Raw genomic sequence first — 21,179 nt, 5'->3', positions numbered from 1 at the left:
TACCTTTATCCTAACTCACAATTACTTCTCATCTGAAGGGGAGGTATATAAACAAATCTGCAGCACGGCCATGGGCACCCACATGACACCTTCCTATGCCAACCTTTAATGGGCCATCTATGGGAGACCTTGCTAGCCATCCAAAAACACCTAACCCCACGTCTTATTCAGCTTCACTGATGATATCTTCACGATATGGACTTCTTTCCTTCATAATCTTGACACCTCTCCATAATCTTGACACCTCTCCCATTTGCTTCATGTGGTCCTCCTCAACGAGAATGTCATTCTCCTAGATGTTGACCTCCTCCTGATGGCTCCATCCACACCTCTCTCCACATTAAACCCACCAGCTACCAACAGTACCTGCATTTTGACAGCTGTCATCCTTTTCACACCAACAAATCCCTCCCCTACAGCCTGGCCACCTGGGGACGGTGTATCTGCAATTGACAAAAACTTCTTTGCTCAGTCTGAGTGAAGCAGAAAGTAATCACTTAGCCGAACTGCATCACAGTCTGCAAAAGTAGAAGCTAATGGCAGTAGATGAATATTACTGCTCTCAGATCCCAAGCAGGCCCACATGTAATACAAACAGATGAATGGAGTGCACATTGTCAATACTCCATTTGGCTGTGGTGATGAACACATTCAATTCAGCCAGAAGTAAGACTAGGCCAAATGACACACCAAATGACATGTATTTAAATTTGTTGGCTGGTGTCCTTATGTGACCTGCCAGCTGGAGACGCCATGTTGCCCCCTGTACTCAGTGATACCATCAGGCCGGCTGGAGCGTTTGTGCCGTTCTAGGCGCTGCAGTCTGGAACCGAGTGACCCCTACGGTTGCAGGTTCGAATCCTGCCTCGGGCATGGATGTGTGTGATGTCCTTAGGTTAGTTAGGATTAATTAGTTCTATGTTCTAGGCAACTGATGACCTCAGAAGTTAAGTCACATAGTGCTCAGAGCCATTTTGATACTACCAGATGTAGCTGTAGTGAGGCATATTGATAGTATTGTATCATCCAGCTATATGCACAGTGGGATTACAAGACTGGATACTGTGTAGTGGCTAGGGTGTAGCTCATTACAGGAAACCTTAATCAGTATGGCAAGATGGGGATATGAACCCAGATCCTCTAGATTGTGACTCTTGAATCAAATTGTTGTAACTGTGAAACCTGAAGGGAGTAGTGAGACCTTTGCACATGTACATGTGTGCATTTTCATTTTTGTGTGTATGTGAGGGTATGGGGGAGGGGGGAGATGAGGGGTGAATGACTGAAGCACCCTCCTGTCATGACTGTAACAATGAATTACTAATATCCAGGTGGGTCTGGACAAGATTTCAACTTGGTTGGAAATATTGGCAATTTGCTTCAAATGTACAAATGTAAAAATGTACACTCCACAACATGCAGAACAGTGGTACCATAAGACAGTTCAAATATCTGTGTGTAACAATTTGTATGGATATCAAATCCAAATGTCACATAAACTACCTTCAGAAAAGTAAGTGGGAGACTTGAATTCATTGGCAAGGTACTGGTAAATGCAGTTAGTCTACAAAGCAGAATGCTTACAGAACACTTTAGTTTCCCAGCTCAGAATATTACTCAAGTGTGTGGGGTACATACCAGATGGGACTAACAGGGTGTACTGAACATATTCAATGAAAGACATCACAAATGGTCACAGGTTTGTGTGACTTACAAGAGAGCAGCACACAAATGATAAAAAGCCTGAAATGACAGGCATTTGAAGATGGAAAATATCGAAAGAAGGCTTACTTACAGAATTTAAAGAACCATTATTAAGTGAAGAGTCAAGAAATATACTTTTGTCCACTAAGTACTGCTCATGTAGGGATCACAAAGACAAGTTCAGAAGAACTACAGTGTGCTCAGTGGCGTTTATAACAGTTATTCTTCCCAAATCCATACACGACTAGAACAGAAAAAAACCCTAACAGGAGGTACAAAGCCATGCACTTCACAGTTATCTGCCAAGTATGAATGAAGATGCAGGTATTGCCATATTAATTATTAATGGATGGCTGTATGGCAGACAATATTCGGTAACACTGTGCATCCAGATGGTTGAAATTTTGTATTGTGTCAGAACCTGGAGGATAGCCTGTGATTCTTAAACTACAGAAATATTGCTCTAAGTGACCAGAGAAAAGAATGAAATAAGAAGGAGACCAATTGGTTCCATGGTTATATCTATTTTATCTTGTGTGTAGGCCTGCTTCTCAGAAATGGGGCAGTTATTAAAGCATGTAGAACAATTTAATATGAGGAGAGACTTAGTTTTTAAAATGAGCATTGGGAGATGTAACATCAATGACACCAAAGTATTAGTGGGAACTGGATGTGAACAAATTTCAACACTACAGATAGTGTTAAATCTTCATATGAAGCCTTATGCAAGCATTTTGAGATGTGGATCATTCATTGCAGACTCATTCAGTGGGTGTTTCAAAGCAAGCAAATATACACCAGCCAGAAGGATTATATTTGTATGTTTAAAGAAGGTAAATGATTTTAAAGGACAATTCAGGTAGAAAACGAAGCTCATTGGATTCAAATGTGCAGAATTATGGAGCTTTTGTAAGACTCTATGAACTATAGTGACAGAGCCATTTATCAAGAACCACAGCACTAAATCTGTAGTCTGCAAGAACAATGAGTTACAGGAAGATCAAACTGTAGATAACAATGTAGATCAGAGAAATATGAAATTCCAACTAAGAGTCTTAAATTAGGAAAAAGTTGAGGTTATACTCTGTTGGGAGCACCTAATGAATGTGAGAAATTCCTGGATTTGTTTATAAGAGCGGCCTATGGAAATTGTAACGGTTGTGGGTGAAACTGTTAAAGCAACGATTCAGTGCGAGTTTAATATCAGAAAGGTTGCCAGGTGAAATTTTGAAGGTAGATTATGAGCAAAAAGAAAGCAATTCCTTGAATAGAGTAATTTGATTAAAGGTGGATGCTGGTCGTTAAGGGACTCCGGAAAGGCTCAAAATCATGAAAAGTTCAATTTTTACTTTTTTGCGTTTTCTGAATCTGCAGACTATTACCTTTTAATAGATATATAATTTATTCAATTCCGAAGACTACAACTATTTTTAAATTTTTTTTGAAATGTGTTCTACATGGGCGTGACCCACTGTGGCGCTGTTAAACTGCTGTCAAATGGTGTTATTATTAACGTCCGTGTTCATCAGGTACATTTTAGTGATGTGAGATAAAGTATGTGTTGTGGCTAACCTATTTTCAGAGACTTAGCAGCACCTGAACTGTTGAAAAAGTGTATTCACGGAAAAACTCAAAACCCCAATGAAAGTGTAAATAGTGTTCTATTGTCGAGAATCCCCAAGATTGTATTTGTTGGAATAGAAACACTTCACTTTGGTGTGTATGATGCTGTTGCGACTTTCAATGATGGCAACATTGTAAGGTGCAAGGTATTTAGAAATATGGGAATGAAGATAGGTTCTAACATGGTACGAGCGATGCTTGCTTTAGACAAGGAACGCCTTCGGGCTGCAGACAGGGCTGTAAAGAGTCTAGAAATACAAGCAAGAGTAAACAGGAGGAGGAACAAGAGGAAGCTGGAGGAGGAGTTAGCAGAGGATGAAGATAATCCATCCTATGGACCTGGAATGCACTAAAAAGTTAATCCAATCTTTGTCACTCGATTCCCAAAACTTTTATTTTCTCATACTAATTACATGTTTTCTAAGGATCTTCCAAACATATTTGTTTCAAACTTTCAGTAAATGTTACACTGTACCATCTGCATAATTTAACACAGCCTTTTTCCAAAAAACCGTATATTTTTGAATATATAAATTAAAAATTTCAAAAAAATGTTGTGAATTTTCATTACAATTGAAAAAAAATCATCTTTAATAACTGAACTAAAATTTTGTAAAATCCCTGTGTTATGTTGTAGCCCATATTCCAATAAATAATCTGTAAAAAGTTCAACTTCCTACCTCAAATACTTTGTGAGGAAAGATGTAATTTATAAGCGTTATTTTAACATTGCAAGTATAGGGCGTTCCGGAGCCCCTTAAATGGTACAAATAATTCACAGAGTGACATGGCCTTCACAAGCAGATTCATGACATGATACTACCACTGGCTCTTGAGACAGCCTTCAGAAGGCTTTGAGCCAAGGGACAGGATGGGATGTAAGAGGGTAGGTCTGCAGCAGAGAAAGGAGCTTGTTGGGATAACTGAGTGGGAACCTGGAGTGAGACAAGGGGAAGATGAAGGCAAAGATTTGGAAATTGTCTAAAGAGACACTTAAACTGTTCCTAAAAACTGTAATGATATCAGTGGGTGATATCATGTGGCAGTAAACAAAGGACAACCAGTTATAGCATTTTATGTAAGTACTAAAGTTTAGCAGTGCAAAAAGTTGAAAATGAAATGCATGAACTGTGACAAACAAAGAGATTATTGTGGTATAAAATGCAGAAAGGGCTGGTGGATGGTTTTAGTTGGATACAGAGATGTGCATTTTAGGTTAGGTCACTGTGGTTGGCACTGAAGTGCAGGCAGATGAGCAGGAACAAGAGATAAGAAATAAGCCTTGAAGGGATAGTTGTAAGTTCTCTTGTTGTCACTGCATTCTTACAGTTCTCATTTACTACCTGCTACTTCTTTACCTATTTTCTGTCTTTTTCTATCCTGTGACTTGTCTAAACCTGTTACCAGTCCATCATTCCCTTTGTTTCTGATTTGTCAACTATGTTCTCTGCCAGTCCCAATATCCTAGGTTTTCACACATTGTTTGCAGCTGGAATCTAATTATTATTTTATTTTACATTATTCGCACTAGCTAGAAACTTCTGTCCCATTATTCATAATTTGTCCTTTACATGATAAAAATATTTTCAAACACTAACTCCAAAATTTATTGTTAATCGACATCTAAATTTACCTGTGACCAAAGATCTTTCTCCATAGAGCTCACATCAAGTGATGGAACAGTAAATTTGAAGTAAGGTCGCAAATTCTTGTAGATGTACACATTAGGACCTGAAGCTACAACAACTCCTGTCAAATGTAAGAAACAAATAATACATAATATCAATTACAATTATGAATAATAAAGTAAAAGTAATTTGAAGATATATTGCTTTACAAACTATAAAAAATGACTCACAGACCAAAACTATTAAAAATGGTGCTGCAAATCGGTATGGGAGAGTTCACTAATCAACTGAAAGGTTGTTATTGTCACTAAAGACTTTTCAGCTTTACATTTCTCTGTATTCTGTTTTTTAACTTTTTTTTAAAATTCTGTATTTGGTGATGAGAAGTGCTACTGGTCAAGCAAAAGAAATGAAAAGTGATTGACTGAAAAACACATACATGTTGATAACCACTGCAATTTACAATGTGAAGTTTGCAGCTGTGCCTTAAAAGCTGGAAGAGTGGTAAGGGAAGGTTATTTTGTCATTCACCTCCACAGGGAGACTTGAGATGAGCATTTAGTGGCACAATATTCTGTTAAAGAATGTGAGACACATGTGTGGAAGAAGGAAACAAAGTCAAATTCACTTCAGTGGTGGATATTTAAGAGATGTAGGAGTATAAATTTGAGAGAATTACATGTCAGAGCTACATGCCACGACTGGCCAATATGACTGCCTTTATGCAGTTGCAATTAAAGATAATATAAGTAAGCAGAAATGTCACTCCGGACCTTTTAATATGGAAATCCAAACAGTATAAGCTGACATGAAAAATACCATCCTAATCGTTGACTGAAACACCTGTGGGAGATATTGTGAAAGACTGCTTTTAAAATTCTGCTGCACAGGTTTCAGGTTGTCTGTGAGGAAACCTCACTAGATTTACTTTGATATAACAGCACAAACAACATACAGTCAGGTGACAAAAATCATGGGGGTACCTTCTAATGCTGTGTTGGACCTCCTTTTATCAAGTGTAGTGCTGCAACTCGACATGTCACAGACTCAACAAGTTGTTGCAAATCCCCTGCAGAAATATTGAGCCATGCTGCCTCTATAATTGTACATGACTGTGAAAGTGTTGCTGGGGCAGAATTTTGTGTGTTGGGTGATCGGGGTAGCCAAATCATTCAGTCAATTTGTCCCAAATAGTCTTCAAACCAATCATGTCCCAGTAACATGGCACATTGTCATTCATAAATATTCCATTGTTGTTTGGGAACATGAAGTCCATGAATGGCTGTAAATGATCTCCAAGTAGCAGAACATAACCATTCCCAGTCAATGATCAGTTTGGTTAGACCACAGGACCTAGTCCATTCCACATAAATACAGCCCATACCATTATGAAGCCACCACCAGCTTGCACAGTGCATTGTTGACAAGGTGGGTCCATGGTCTCATGGGATCTACACCATACTCATAGTCAAAACCTACAATCAGCTCTTACCAACCAAAATCTGGACTCACCTGACCAGGCCACAGTTTTCCAGTAGTCTAGTCTTCAACTGATATGGTCAGAAGCCCAGGAGAGGTGCTGTTAGCAAAGGGTCTCACATTGGTCATTTGCTGTCATAGCTCATTAACGCCAATCACAACATCCTAATGGATATGTTTGCCTTACATCCCACGTAGATTTCTGTGGTTATTTTATGCAGTGTTGCTTGTCTGTTAGCACTGAAAACTCTATGCAAATGCCATTCCTCTCAGTCATTAAATCAAGGCCATTAGTCATTGCATTGTCAGTGGTGAGAGGTAATGGCTGAAATTTGGTATTCTTCACATGCTCTTGACACTGTGGATCTCAGAATATTGATTTACCTAATGATTTATGAATGTCCCATGCATCTAGCTCCAACTGCCATTCCGTGTTCAAAGTTTGTTAATTCTCATTGTGCAGCCATAACCAAGCTGGAAACCTTTTCACACAGATCAACTGAGTACAAATGACAACTCAATCACTGTGCTTCCCTTTTACAACTTGAGTATGTGATACAATCACCATCTGTATATGTGCCTACCACTATCCCATCATTTTTTATCACCTCATTGTACACTTATATTTATTGTGTTCTGAGATCCTGAAAAGGCCCTTGACACCATGACTAGAGATACTATACCAGTGGGTTAAGAAGCTTTGGCTGTTCTGGATATTTAGCAAAACTGATCTGAACACTCCATAACTGATCCAGCTCTGCACCAAAATAACATCTCAGAGGAGTTTCTGATCACAAAGGAGCTTAATCAGGGTTGTGAATTCATACCACACACTCTACACTTGGAAGCCAGAGACATCATTTACAAATAACAACGTGGAGTTTTGATATAGTTTTGTCAGATTAATGAAGCTCACCTAGCATAACAAATACACTGAACAGAGATCACTGTTTTTTCCTTCTTCATATCTCACACTGAACAGGAGCATTAGAACTGCCTAGTATGATTTTTGGACCTCCTGCTGCATTGATATCTGCTCTGCACCGATATTTCAGGACAGCTTCTCTCTGAGACAGATGCACAGCAACTGCATTCACAAAATCACTCCCACATATAAAATCATCTTCTGTATCTGCACTGACAAATCTAAATGATCCACTATGTTAGTAATATAGTAAATTCTGCATTGTATTAAACATGTGCTCCTAATATTTACTTGCCTTGCTAAATTGTAAACAATTGCAGCCTCTGTAGGACAAGTTGGACATAGGGCACCAATGGCCAATGGACACTAACAATGTAGACAGCCTACATCCTCCAGTGACCACTGTGCTTTGGAGGACAAAATCGTTTTCTATTTTCTTCATGAAGTCTTTATTCACAACACTTTGCAGCCAGCTGAATGTGTGCCAATATATCTTATTCAGACAAATATGGCATAACATTTCTGAAGACACCTTACTGGCTTGTATGATTTTTAATTGTGCCTGTCTGCAACTTAACGTGTCATCTTCATGGTACGCTGGCTTGTACAATAATTTGGTATACAGGCATTGATATCTTTGTCACTGAAGACAATAGGCTTGGCTACAACACTGATGGCCACTGCTGTTAGTACTGCTGTTATTAACTCAATCCCAACCATCTGAAATTATGTGACTGACATTTTCACTAATACTGGGACCAATAAAATGGACTAAGCACCTGATGGTCATTCAGTTGAGCTACTCTGGTGATGTTGCATGTGAATGCTGTGTGGGTGTGGTCTCATATTAGCCACAAAATGTTGGTTTATTATTGTTGACTCCTTATTGGGTTTTTTACAAAATATCTTAGTTTTTCTCTCATCTGCTATCACTTTCATTGTTTCTATATATGTGGCTGTGGTAGTGAAGATTATTACTCCATTCATTTTTTCACATTTCCACATGATGGTATAGGGTCATTTGTCAGTGTTGGTCTTGATGTTAGTTATAGTGGTGAATGTACCCTAAAAGCAGAACTAGAATAGTCAATGTCATTTATACACTCCTGGAAATTGAAATAAGAACACCGTGAATTCATTGTCCCAGGAAGGGGAAACTTTATTGACACATTCCTGGGGTCAGATACATCACATGATCACACTGACAGAACCACAGGCACATAGACGCAGGCAACAGAGCATGCACAATGTCGGCACTAGTACAGTGTATATCCACCTTTCGCAGCAATGCAGGCTGCTATTCTCCCATGGAGACGATCGTAGAGATGCTGGATGTAGTCCTGTGGAACGGCTTGCCATGCCATTTCCACCTGTCGCCTCAGTTGGACCAGCGTTCGTGCTGGACGTGCAGACCGCGTGAGACGACGCTTCATCCAGTCCCAAACATGCTCAATGGGGGACAGATCCGGAGATCTTGCTGGCCAGGGTAGTTGACTTACACCTTCTAGAGCACATTGGGTGGCACGGGATACATGCGGACGTGCATTGTCCTGTTGGAACAGCAAGTTCCCTTGCCAGTCTAGGAATGGTAGAACGATGGGTTCGATGACGGTTTGGATGTACCGTGCACTATTCAGTGTCCCCTCGACGATCACCAGTGGTGTACGGCCAGTGTAGGAGATCGCTCCCCACACCATGATGCCGGGTGTTGGCCCTGTGTGCCTCGGTCGTATGCAGTCCTGATTGTGGCGCTCACCTGCACGGCGCCAAACACGCATACGACCATCATTGGCACCAAGGCAGAAGCGACTCTCATCACTGAAGACGACACGTCTCCATTCGTCCCTCCATTCACGCCTGTCGCGACACCACTGGAGGCGGGCTGCACGATGTTGGGGCGTGAGCGGAAGACGGCCTAACGGTGTGCGGGACCGTAGCCCAGCTTCATGGAGATGGTTGTGAATGGTCCTCGCCGATACCCCAGGAGCAACAGTGTCCCTAATTTGCTGGGAAGTGGCGGTGCGGTCCCCTACGGCACTGCGTAGGATCCTACGGTCTTGGCGTGCATCCGTGCGTCGCTGCGGTCTGGTCCCAGGTCGATGGGCACGTGCACCTTCCGCCGACCACTGGCGACAACATCGATGTACTGTGGAGACCTCACGCCCCACGTGTTGAGCAATTCGGCGGTACGTCCACTCGGCCTCCCGCATGCCCACTATACGCCCTCGCCCAAAGTCCATCAACTGCACATACGGTTCACGTCCACGCTGTCGCGGCATGCTACCAGTGTTAAAGACTGCGATGGAGCTCTGTATGCCACGGCAAACTGGCTGACACTGACGGCGGCGGTGCACAAATGCTGTGCAGCTAGCGCCATTCGACGGCCAACACTGTGGTTCCTCGTGTGTCCGCTGTGCCGTGCGTGTGATCATTGCTTGTACAGCCCTCTCGCAGTGTCCGGAGCAAGTATGGTGCGTCTGACACACCGGTGTCAATGTGTTCTTTTTTCCATTTCCAGGAGTGTAGACTGATACTTGTGGCAATGATGTGAAATATTCATTGGAACTACCTTTCACAAACGTATATTCTACACTCCTGTAACCCTTAATTTTTATTAGTCTTTGTCCTTAACTTCTAGCCCCTTCCCTGTTCCCATTCCAGCACTACACAGTCCTCTATTCCACCAACACACCCACAGTCTTTTTACCTTTCTCGTTTTCTGCTAATCCTGCCCCACCTTCTGTCTTACCTCCCAGCTGCACCTAACTGCCCTACCCTCTCTCCACCTCATCGCTGTAAGCTCCCACAAGCAGCACTTTACCATCCCCCACCTCTACTCTGCTATCCTTCCCCCTCCCCGCCCCAGCCTCCTCCCTGCCAACACCACCACGTTCCGTCTCCCATCATACGTTGCTGCTCAGCAGTCAGAGACTGCTGTCGTGTGTGTGTGTGTGTGTGTGTGTGTGTGTGTGTGTGTGTGTGTGTGTGTGTCATGTTTACATGAGTGTTTGCATGTGTATGTTCTATCTCCGATGAAGGCCTTGTTGGCTGAAAGCTCATTTTCTCACAGCCTTTTTGGTGTGCCTACCTGAGACTCAGCATCTCCACTAAATGGTGAGTAGCAACTATACTTTTCATGATATTTTAACAGCTTAATAAGCTTCTTCACGTCACAGAATATCATAACCAGAAGCCAACATGGATTCCAAAGAAATAAATCTACTACCTCGGCAACAAAAGAAACTGAGGACCATGTACTGCAAATACTTTCCGGGGAGGAATCAATAATTAAGAGTATTCTGCGAACTATCAAAAACTTTTAACCTAGTTAATCACAACACTCTTCTTGAAAAACTAGAATACCATGGGATGAGAGGCACTACATTCAATCTTATAAAACCCTACTTAACAAACAGATACCAAAAGTAGAAATAGCAGATGAGGGGAGTAATAGATACTACTAAGACATGGAGATGATCCAAAACACCATGCCACAGGGAAGTGTCATAGGGCCACTGTTCTTCTTGATATATATTAACGACCTAAAATTAAACTAAAACTAAACTCTGGCTGAACAGGTCTCAAAAGACCCTAACGGTACTGACCAACTGCCGTGTCATCCTCAGCCTATAGACATCATTGTATGTGGATATGATGGGGTATGAGGTCAGCACACTGCTCTCCTGGCTGTTGTCAGTTTTCATGACCAGGGTCGGTACTTCTCAATCAAGTAGCTTCTCAATGTGTTTTACAAGGGCTGAGTGCAACCTGCTTGCCAACAGTGCTCGGCAGACCAGATGGTCATCCACCCACCCAAGTGTTTATTTCAGTGACATGATGGGAACCGGTGTTAATGCTGCATCAAGGCTGTTGGCATATTATTATCTGACCTACCAGATAAAATTCAACAGAATGTGTGTCTTCAATGCAGCTAAGTTTGCAATTGGAGCACCTAACACAACATCTTTCAGATAGCCCCACAGCCAGAAGTAACATGGATTAACATGAGGTGATCGGGATGACCAGGCTATAGGGAAATGGCAGCTGATAATTCTAGCATTTCCGAAATGGCGCTTAAGCTGCTGCTTAACTGGATTTGCAATTTGAAGAGGTGTGCCATGTTGCATAGAAATGATCCCATCCACACATTCATGCCGTTGGAGAGCTGGAACAGACACTCAAATTCCTTACCAGTGATGTACAGGCAACAGGACTGGAAGAACCTGTCTCTTTGAAAAAATATGGCTCTATGATAAATGATGCTGTGAACCCGCATCACACAATGGCCTTTTCAGGATGAAGTGGCACTGGTTGATTTGCGTGTGCATTTTCCATTGCCCATATTCGACAATTCTTTGTACTGACATATCCTGTCAGATGGAAGTGGGCTTTGTTTGTCCACAAACTCTTAAATGGCCAATCATTGTTCAATTCCATGTGAGTAAGAAATTCTAAAGCAAAGGTCTCTCTTGCTGGTAGGTCAACAGGAAGCAACTTGTGCACTTGGGTAATTTTGAATGGCTAGCAAAGAAGAATGTTTTGTAGGATTTTACATAGGATTCTTTGTGCACTACACATTTGCACACCACCACTCATCTCCTCCTGCACTGTTGTGCCCACTGCTTCCACTGATGTTGAATCAGTTTGTTTCCTCTGTCTACCAGGTTAAACACCAAAAGAACCCGTTCTTTTTTTTTTTTTCAAATTTCTGAATCATTTTCTCCAGACCCATGGCAGTCGTTGGACCAATGCCTTTTTTCAAACTCTTCAGTGTCTGGAACTTCTGCAGAGTGATGTGTGCACAGTCATCCTTCTCGTAATACAGCTTTACAAGCAGAGCACGATCCTACATTGAGACAGTCATGGTGAATGTCACAGATGTGAAAGGAGGAAAAGCCATATACCCGGTGCGTTTATACCAACTTCAATGGGTCGTGCACATGACAGGTGTTTTCATTTATGTATTCTGACACATACAGTGCCATCTACTCATCAATTTTCACACTATTTTCTTTTCTTCTGCCATATGTTTGCCGCCTTTTCCAATAATATTCCATTGGAATTTGATGTCATTCTGACCAGTGGTGTTATTTCTACAATGTTTTGAAAGTTTAACTTCAATTACAATCACCCTGTATATACAGGGTGGAGAAAAACTGTGTCACAAAATTTGCACCCTGGGTAGCTGATGCCAGTAGGAACCAAAATTACTAATGTTGTATAGGTCGACAATGCACCATTTTTAAACTACGGAAAGTTGGTGCCACCGGATCCAGTTGGCCGTGGGTTTAACCTGCAGCCATTCGTTGGTTGACAGGCAGCACTATGGTTATCAGTTTATGCATAAAAACATCCCTCGCCCAGTCACTGCCCCAAGGCGATACGCACACGTGTTGAATAGGTCTTGCTGTTTGTCTCCACATCATGTCAGAGGCATTCACGTGAAGCTTTGCTTCAGACCACACAAACACGTTACCTGTGATTTAATCACACAGTAAGTGTGGTGGCACAGTATTCATTTGAAGAACAATGAGATATGGATTTTGTTTATGGATTAGCTGATTGTAATGTGCATGAAGCTCGATGGTTGTATGAGGAATGGTACTGAGCAAGATGGCAACACAGGCTCATTAGCAGGATATCATGGAGATGCTGGAAGGCCTCAAACACGATGGGATGCTGCATTTGCTGCATTTCAAGAGACTGTTCTTGAGCACTTTGAGGAAGCACCTTCGACAAGTACTCGAGTGGTTGGACACGACATGGGGGGTCACTCATTGGTTATTCTGGAAGGTTTCGAGGGATGATGGCCAGCATCTATTTAGTTTCCATCCTGTCCATGATCCAAATCCTGTGGCAGACTATGACCACAGGCTAGGATTTTGCTAGCGGTTTCTGCAACGTGTTGCATGAGATCCCAACTTTCTCATCATTGTGTTGTTTACCGATATGAGTGCAGCTTCCATTGGGATGGCCTTTGCAACACTCGAAACATTCATTACTGGGCAAGGGGAAATCCTCAAGTCATGTATGTCCACAGATACCAGGAATGATTTTTACTCAACATTTGAGCAGGCACTGCGGGTGACCATCTGATTGGGCCGGTCTGTCTACCTCTTCAACTTACTGGGGCAAATTACCTTCACTTTTTGCAAGAAACTCTACTTGGCCTGCTGGAAGATATCTCCTGGACATATGGCTATGCATGTGGTTGCATCAGAGGGCCGCCAGTTTCTGCATCTGCTTTCAGTAATATATAGCTACAAATGTTATAGCTACAGAAAAGGCCCTTTTCAGGGCCGACACAATTTGTAAAAGAATTTCTGTATGCAAACTAACAGCTGTTGACAGGTTTGTTCCTGGTATGTCTTATCATGAAACTACAATGGACGTGTTGGGACCCCAGTGGATTCACCCCCAAACCTCCTGAGTGGAAGGCTGGCACACTACCACTGAGCGTTCTGGCTGCCTTGGATACATTGCAACTTCCGGCAGGCAAAGCATTTGTGGTCATGGATTGTCCAGAGCATCAGGCAACAGGGCAATCCCATGGCCAATCGGCGCACATGGTGCCAAGTTTCCATAGTTTAAAAATTGTGCATTGTCGACCTACACAACATTAGTAATTTTGGTTCCTATTGGCATCAGCCATCCAGGATTAAAATTTCGTGACACAATTTTTCTCCACCTTGTATACGATGCTGTAATCTGTGCTGTAACTGTTACTGTATAATCAAAATGTCAAGGCCTATATTTAATGATAAAACATGAATCAACTGAAATATATCAAATGGCTAAATAAATAAATTTAGTATGATGTTACTGTAGAAAACATTGTTGTCTCAAGATGTTGATATCTCTATTTATCTGCAACAGATTTCCCATATGTGCCACCAGTATTTTAACAGATTGTATAAATTATAAATGAATAATGGAGTCCCATGGTTCTTTATAACCACCTGTTGTTCAATTACTGACTTAGGTATTTTTAACTTCCTGGTATTTGAACCCACAAAACATTAGAACAATTTTCAATGGGGAAGAAATGAATGGAAACATGTCTATATTATTTATGCATATAATAAAACATTGTTCCAGGCTTCAAGACTTTATACCTGAAAGTCTAAGATGCTGACCTTGCCTAGGGTATTCGATAGGTCACAGGTGGTAGATAGCGAACAGTCCATTAGATGTGGTGGATAGCTGCAAATACAGAATAAGTAGTCCCTGAACAAGGCAAAACAGAACCAAATTCACTTTGCATCTGTCTTGTAGCAAGTGGCAAAGTGGTTTGCGTCTGAGTACCAGTGGTTGAAATTTATATTCTGGAACAAATCCTCCCTGTATTAACACTTGAGTTCACTCAATGAGTGTACCCAACCCCACCTGATTCCAGGTACTATCATCATCGAGCATTTAGAGAGTCACCATATTACCCCAAGTGGTCAATCCACTGTGAGTATTACTTGTGCAACTGGTCTTTTGGATTCTGTGGTGGCCAGGTTAAAATGCAATGTGGTTCAACAGAGGAAGTCGGAGTCTTCTGGCCAATTTAAAAGCAAAACAAATACATTTTTTGCAACACTTAACATACAAACACTTTTGCAACCAAGTAAACATAAATTGGGAGATACATTAAAAGAACAGAAGATTCAAATTTTGGTACTTCAAGAAACATGAATGACAGACAATAACAACATGGACTTTGGCAATTATCGTCTTTTTAAAAGTAAAACTAATACAAGAATATGTACCATGTCTGGGAGTTGCTTTTGCAGTCTCCAAAAATATTTTAAATTCAATAATGGAGGTAAAACCCATTAACAGACTAATGACAACTTCTCTTAAATGTGCAAATAAAGCATATGCTTTAATTAATGCCCATATGCCAGTCAGTGAGGATAAACATAAAAAACCTGAAGAAGTTAATGAAGCTGGGGAAATGTTAGAGAATCATCTTGAAAATTCCCTCAAACCATGTTAAAATTTTAATGGGTGATTTTAATGCTCAGTTAGGAAAGTTAAAAAATATGGACAAACAAAAATGACCAAAGTCTTGTTGAAACTTGCGACAAATTTAACCTTAAAATCATGTCAACACATTTTAAAAAGAACCCTTCTCAGCAAAAGACTTGGCTGGTATCCAATACATTTATTGGTGAATTTCAAGTCGATCATGTAGCAATTTCATACCCTAAGTACAAAGAAATTTTAAATGTCCAACTTAGAAAAGGGGCTAATATTGATTCTGACCATTATTTAATGTGAATGACAGTAAAACTTACCTAAAAAACTCTTCAAAACAAAAAAATGTTATTCCAAAATTTGACACTGCTAAAATAACCCCAACTCTAACAAGCAAACTTGACAAAAAACAATCCAACAATTAGCAAAGCCTAAAAGAAAAATTCATCAAAACGGCATACAATTTAATTCTGCTTCAAAAGACACAAAAACATCCTTGCTGGAATGCAGATTGTGAAAGAGCAGTTAAGTCTAGGCATGGGGCATTCAAAAATTGGAATAGTTACAAGACTGAAAATACATACAACACTTTTCCAACTGTAAGAAAAGAAACATCAAAATTAATCCAGCAGACTGAAAGAAACTACAAAAATGCCCAACTTTTAGAAACTGAAAATGACTTCCAAAGGAACAATACAAGAAACTTTTATAAAACATTCACAGCATAACTAACCGGTTACCAACTTCAAAGTCTTTGCTTCAAAAATGAAAGTGACAGGTTGGCTTTCAACAATCAGGAAAACTGTAAGGTACTTGCTAATTATTTGAAAAACTATTAAACTGTCCAAAACCAGTAAATAAATTCCAACCACAGTAAACTAATAACACCAACCCTAACTCTAAAGAACCTGATGAAATCAAAATAATTAAACAAATTAAGAGACTTAAAATCAATAAAGTATCTGGAGAAGACGGTAGTATTGCAGAACTACTATAATCAGCTGGCCCTAACACTATAAAATCAATCAAGTTAGGGAGAAGTAATATTAGAGTAGTTGTCTTGCCTTCACAAATGATTTAGCAATTTTAACCCTGGATATTACCACAGTTTGAAAACAAATTTAAATTCTTAAAGAAGTTGCGCAAAATAGGACACAATGTACGACATGCATTAAACAAGCACCAAAGTTTTTGAACATGAAATATGGAAAAATAAAAAGGGTTTCTCAGTTTAAATACTTGGAGAAAATCGTACAAGAAAATGGCCTGGAAAACACCACAAGCAAAGTTCCTGTCAAAACATGGCAGCTGCATTTAGATTAATGCAAATATTTATAATAAAAAAATCACTTTGTAAATTCAGTAAACATAGGCATTCCAGCACTGTAATCACACCTGAATGTCTTTGTGGAGCAAGAACTTTAATTTTAAATAGAAAGAGGGATAGTGAAGAAATTCAAAAGAAAGAAAGAAAGATTATTAGGAAAATTCTAGGTCCCAAAATTACTAATGGAGAAACTTATAGGCTGAAATGTAATAAGGAAACAGAAGAATACATAGACATACATGGTGATATGAGAAAATAAAGACTTAAGTTTTATGGGCACATTAAAAGAATGGTACCCACTAGATTGACAAAGCAAATAGTAGAATTCTACAAACAACAGAAGTAATGCCAAAACTGAGCCAATTAAATGGATCACTGCAATTAAGGAGGATCTTAAAGCAGCTGGTATAACTCAGGCAAACTTTACAGATAGAAAATCATTCAGACAAAAGATATTTGATTGGAAAGTTGATCATAGGGAAATTAGAAAATGGACAGGAACACCATGGTCTGATAAATGAAAGAGACAAATTTGGACACAATGGAAGGCCAAACATCAAAAGCAACATTGATTGATTGTACTTCGTGTGGTCCTATTGGGCCCATAGATGAATAACAATAACAATAAAATGTTATTCATATTATTATTCAATGTTATGAATTGATAATTAAGATTTTCTATAGTTTCTCCAAATCACAGAAGATAGATGCATTACAGTTGGGAATATATGAATAACATACGGTACTTCATATGTGTCTGTGTATGCAGCAAAGTGTATTTCACTGGGTGTAATAGACCTCTATAAAAATTGTAAGCTGCCTACTCCATTATTCATATCAATCATATCTATCTAAAACCAGCTGTGATATATAACCACTACTGTTTATGCTACACAGCTTAGAGTGGGCACCTTACTACAAAGGAACCTAGTGGTGAGTCAGAGTATTACAGCCTTGGACCTCTCCAAGCACATTTGAGTCTTGCCAAATTGCATGCTTTGCTGCCTCTCATTAGCTGGTTGTAATACAGCATCATCATTATAGAATTTGTCATGCTGCTGCTCCCTGTGGTGAATAGCTAAACTGCTGGCTGTCGCTGATTACTAATGTCCAGTAACAAATGAGCAAGCACTATGCGTTGTCTCAACATTCACTTGTTTCCTAGCTGTCACAATCTAAACTGTGTGTCACACCATAATACGTGTCCGTAAAACACTAGGCCACAACTAATCTATCACTGCTATTAGACACATGTAATTGTCCTAATTGCACTGTCTATTGATGTTCAAGCTTACTATTTAAATTTTACATGGTGAATAGACTTAACTGAGTATAATAAGAATTCCAAAAAAAATTTGCAAATTCCATCAAATCCTCACAATATCACAGTATGAGGAAACTTTTCAATTGCTTTCTATTTCATGCTAATAGAAATTCCTTAATTGCTTTATCCCATTAGTTTCAATTACATGTTCTAAAAATTGTATTTCTTGTCTTACAAATTCTTATTTCTGAAAATTTAATGAGCTCCTGCTGCTGCACACATCTCAAATACTTCCTGTAACATTTTTAAATGTTTGTTTCAGTCTTTGCTGGCTATTATCAAATTGACAACATACACAGTTACTTTCTTCAATAATTCTTCATCCAATACCCTGTTCAATGTCCATATAAATGTTGAAACAAATATGTTCAACATGAAACATAACACTTAGTATCGGTAACAATATCCTTTAAAAAAATAAAAAAATAAAAATAAATAAATAAATAAAATAAAGAAAGAAACTGCCATGAACAGTCCTGATTCAGGATGCAGCAACACTTGATGACACCCTGACATTAAATCTAGGCTTCTAAAAATTGTTCTCTCTTTCAACATTTGAAGCATCTCTTCCAAATTTGTAGGTCAGTCCCAAGTTCAGATACCTTATTCACTTGTCTCACATCTAAAACCAAATGAACCTTGCTGTGCTTTTCAATGGCCACCATCAAATGGCTGTTAAATTGACTACTGGCTCATCTGATTACTCCAGATGACAACATCCTTTGGAGCTCCTTTTGACGGCTTCATTCCTTGCTTGAGGTATATTATATGAAGTAACAAAATATAATTTGGGCGGTCTTATTTTTTCTGATAAGGCTGTCATCCTTTTATATGATCCCTGGTTATTGACTGATTATCTCTTTATGTTTTGCAGTCAACTTTTACAATTCTTTCACTTCTCTGGGTCCAAATGTTTCAATGCCATTAGTTTTTGAATGGGCTTCATCTGGATTATATTCATGTTGTTCTTCTAATCCCTCTAAATGTTTGATTGTTTTGACCTTGTAAGCCTCCAACACATTGTTTTCAAAACCTTCTGTTTCAACTAATTGGTGGATTCATGAAAATTTCCTAATGGTTGCTTTCCATTAACTGAATTTTCTTGTATTCACCATCTTCTCTTATTCTCAACTCATTACTTCCATAATCTGTTTCCGCTCCCTGCCTGGCGAGCCAATCCGATTCAATAATAAATTACTCCCATAACCCAAGCACTAACAAGGCACCCATTCGATACATTTCTCCATCTATTTTAACTTTTAACATGGATTGATAGCCAGTTGGTTTTCCATCTTCTCCCATTGGTCCTTTAATCTTAAAACCGGTCACAGTCAAACTTGGTATTTCTGGATTCTCTGATAATAATGTGTTGTACACTTTGCTGGCAATTGCACAGAGCTCACTCCCAGAGTAAATCAGCATTCTCATTTTTCTTCCATAGGTTTCTGTTTTTATAATCAGTACCATTAATGTGTTACCACCACCAGTTACCTCTTCTACTAGCAGATCATCTTGGTCATCTATTGATTGGTCTTTTGTTATTATGAAAACTTTGCCATTCTATTTCACATTATAATGTTACGGCCCCACTTCCGCGTTTCAGATCGGGATGTACCTGACACTACAGCCTGTTTTCCATCTGATTACCTGCAAAAGGTTCTAAATGACTCACTCTCTCCCAAGTATTGTTCCCATGTGCGCTACACTCATCTTACTCCCTTGCATGGTATTTCTACTCCCTGTAGCTTCTGTATCAATAGCTGTCTCATCCTCTGCAGCGCGACATCTAAACTTTATTTCTTTATTCTGTTTCACATCACCTTTTGGCTGTCACCCAGCATTGCCCAAATTTTCTCTAAATGCTTCCCCTTGTCTTTCTCCTCTCTACAGTTGGGTGAATATTGGCCATACTTGGTCAATGGACTCAATGATGGTTCCGACTAGGTGGCTGTGTGTATTTCTCGGTAATCTTTACGCCACCCACCTTACAACTGCTCTTTCATCATATGGAGTACATAAGTACTTGTTATTTTCAAATTCCTTTTCTAAAAACTCAGCATATGTCCTGTCTGATCTCCTGTTATATGTTCGGTTGCAAATAGATATTAGTATATCATCCCGTTTGCTTTATGACCAATATTTAACCAGGAACATCTCAAATTCTTGGTACGACCTTCAGTCCTTTTCCAGCTTCATACTCCCATTGTAGGCTTCATCTTCGGTCTGATACACTACATATGTGAATTTTGTTTTATCGTCCCAACTTACAGGTAACAGACTGCGAAAATTTCTAATGAAAGTTGTGGGGTGCCATTTTCCCCTTGGATGAAATTTGCTGAATTTAGAACTGTTAAAGAACTCAATCTGTGGGTCATTTTCACTAATCATAGTTGTTTGTCCAGTAAAAGCTTACAGTTCCTGATTCCATTTACTTTTCACGACCAGATTGTCCTGCTGCTCGACAGTTTGTTGTACCTCTTGTACAACGCGGCTTACTGTTTTTACCTTTTTGTCAACTTTGTGAATCTTTCAGCTGTTTTCTCTTGATGTATGGTATCATTTGTGAGAACTGAAACTGCTGCCACAGTATCCTTTAATACCGTCTGCTTTTATCAATTAGCCTTTTGCAAATTCACCTGCCATGTTAATTCCTTATTCACCACTGATTGTTCCTCTTTTACCTTTTCTATTCATTCATTTGTCCTTTTTCCATTTTATTACTAAGCTGTTGATTGTTTGATTATGCATTTCCAATTTTTCCTCTAGTTTTTAAAAATCTTTCTTTTATGCCACAGACGACTGTAGTTCTTTAAAATTTTTCTTTATGAAATCCTTGATTTTGTCTGCTAAAAACTTCCTGACCTACTCCTCTTCTTGGTGTTCCTATCACTGTATTACAGCTTGCCCCTTTTAACCACCATTTCCTCCTATACTGTGCTGTTGATTGCTGCTCTGTTCCCCACCATTATTTTTCCAGAATTTCCTAGTGCACTTTCCACTATTCCCATGGATGTATTATCCTCCTGAATTTGACTTTCAGTTAATGACTGAATTGAAATACTTCCTCCTTCACAAAATCAGTCAATGATTGATTTGAAATACTTCCTCCTTCATAAAATATGCTGTCTACATCCACTTTTACCTTTTTAGCAGCTTTAACTATGGGACTGCACAGCTCAATTTTACCCAGTGTTTGCTTTAAAA

At 39.6% G+C, this 21,179-nt stretch overlaps 1 protein-coding gene across 4 annotated transcripts in view; it reads right to left on the bottom strand.

Moving 5' to 3' along the window:
• LOC126177106 (Bardet-Biedl syndrome 1 protein homolog) overlaps positions 1-21,179 on the bottom strand; it is a 130,343-nt gene that overhangs the window by 81,447 nt on the left and 27,717 nt on the right. For 3 of the 4 annotated variants that reach the window (XM_049924371.1, XM_049924369.1, XM_049924370.1), the window contains one exon: positions 4,961-5,076. The exons of the other annotated variant lie outside the window; for it this stretch is intronic. In XM_049924371.1, coding sequence (XP_049780328.1) covers positions 4,961-5,076 — 116 coding nt within the window. The remainder of the gene's footprint in view (positions 1-4,960; positions 5,077-21,179) is intronic. 4 annotated transcript variants of the gene reach the window in all.

Source organism: Schistocerca cancellata, chromosome 3 (assembly GCF_023864275.1).
Source record: "Schistocerca cancellata isolate TAMUIC-IGC-003103 chromosome 3, iqSchCanc2.1, whole genome shotgun sequence".
NCBI lineage: Eukaryota > Metazoa > Arthropoda > Insecta > Orthoptera > Acrididae > Schistocerca > Schistocerca cancellata.
Note: the sequence above shows the minus strand (reverse complement) of the source record. Positions and strands in the feature narration are given on the sequence as shown.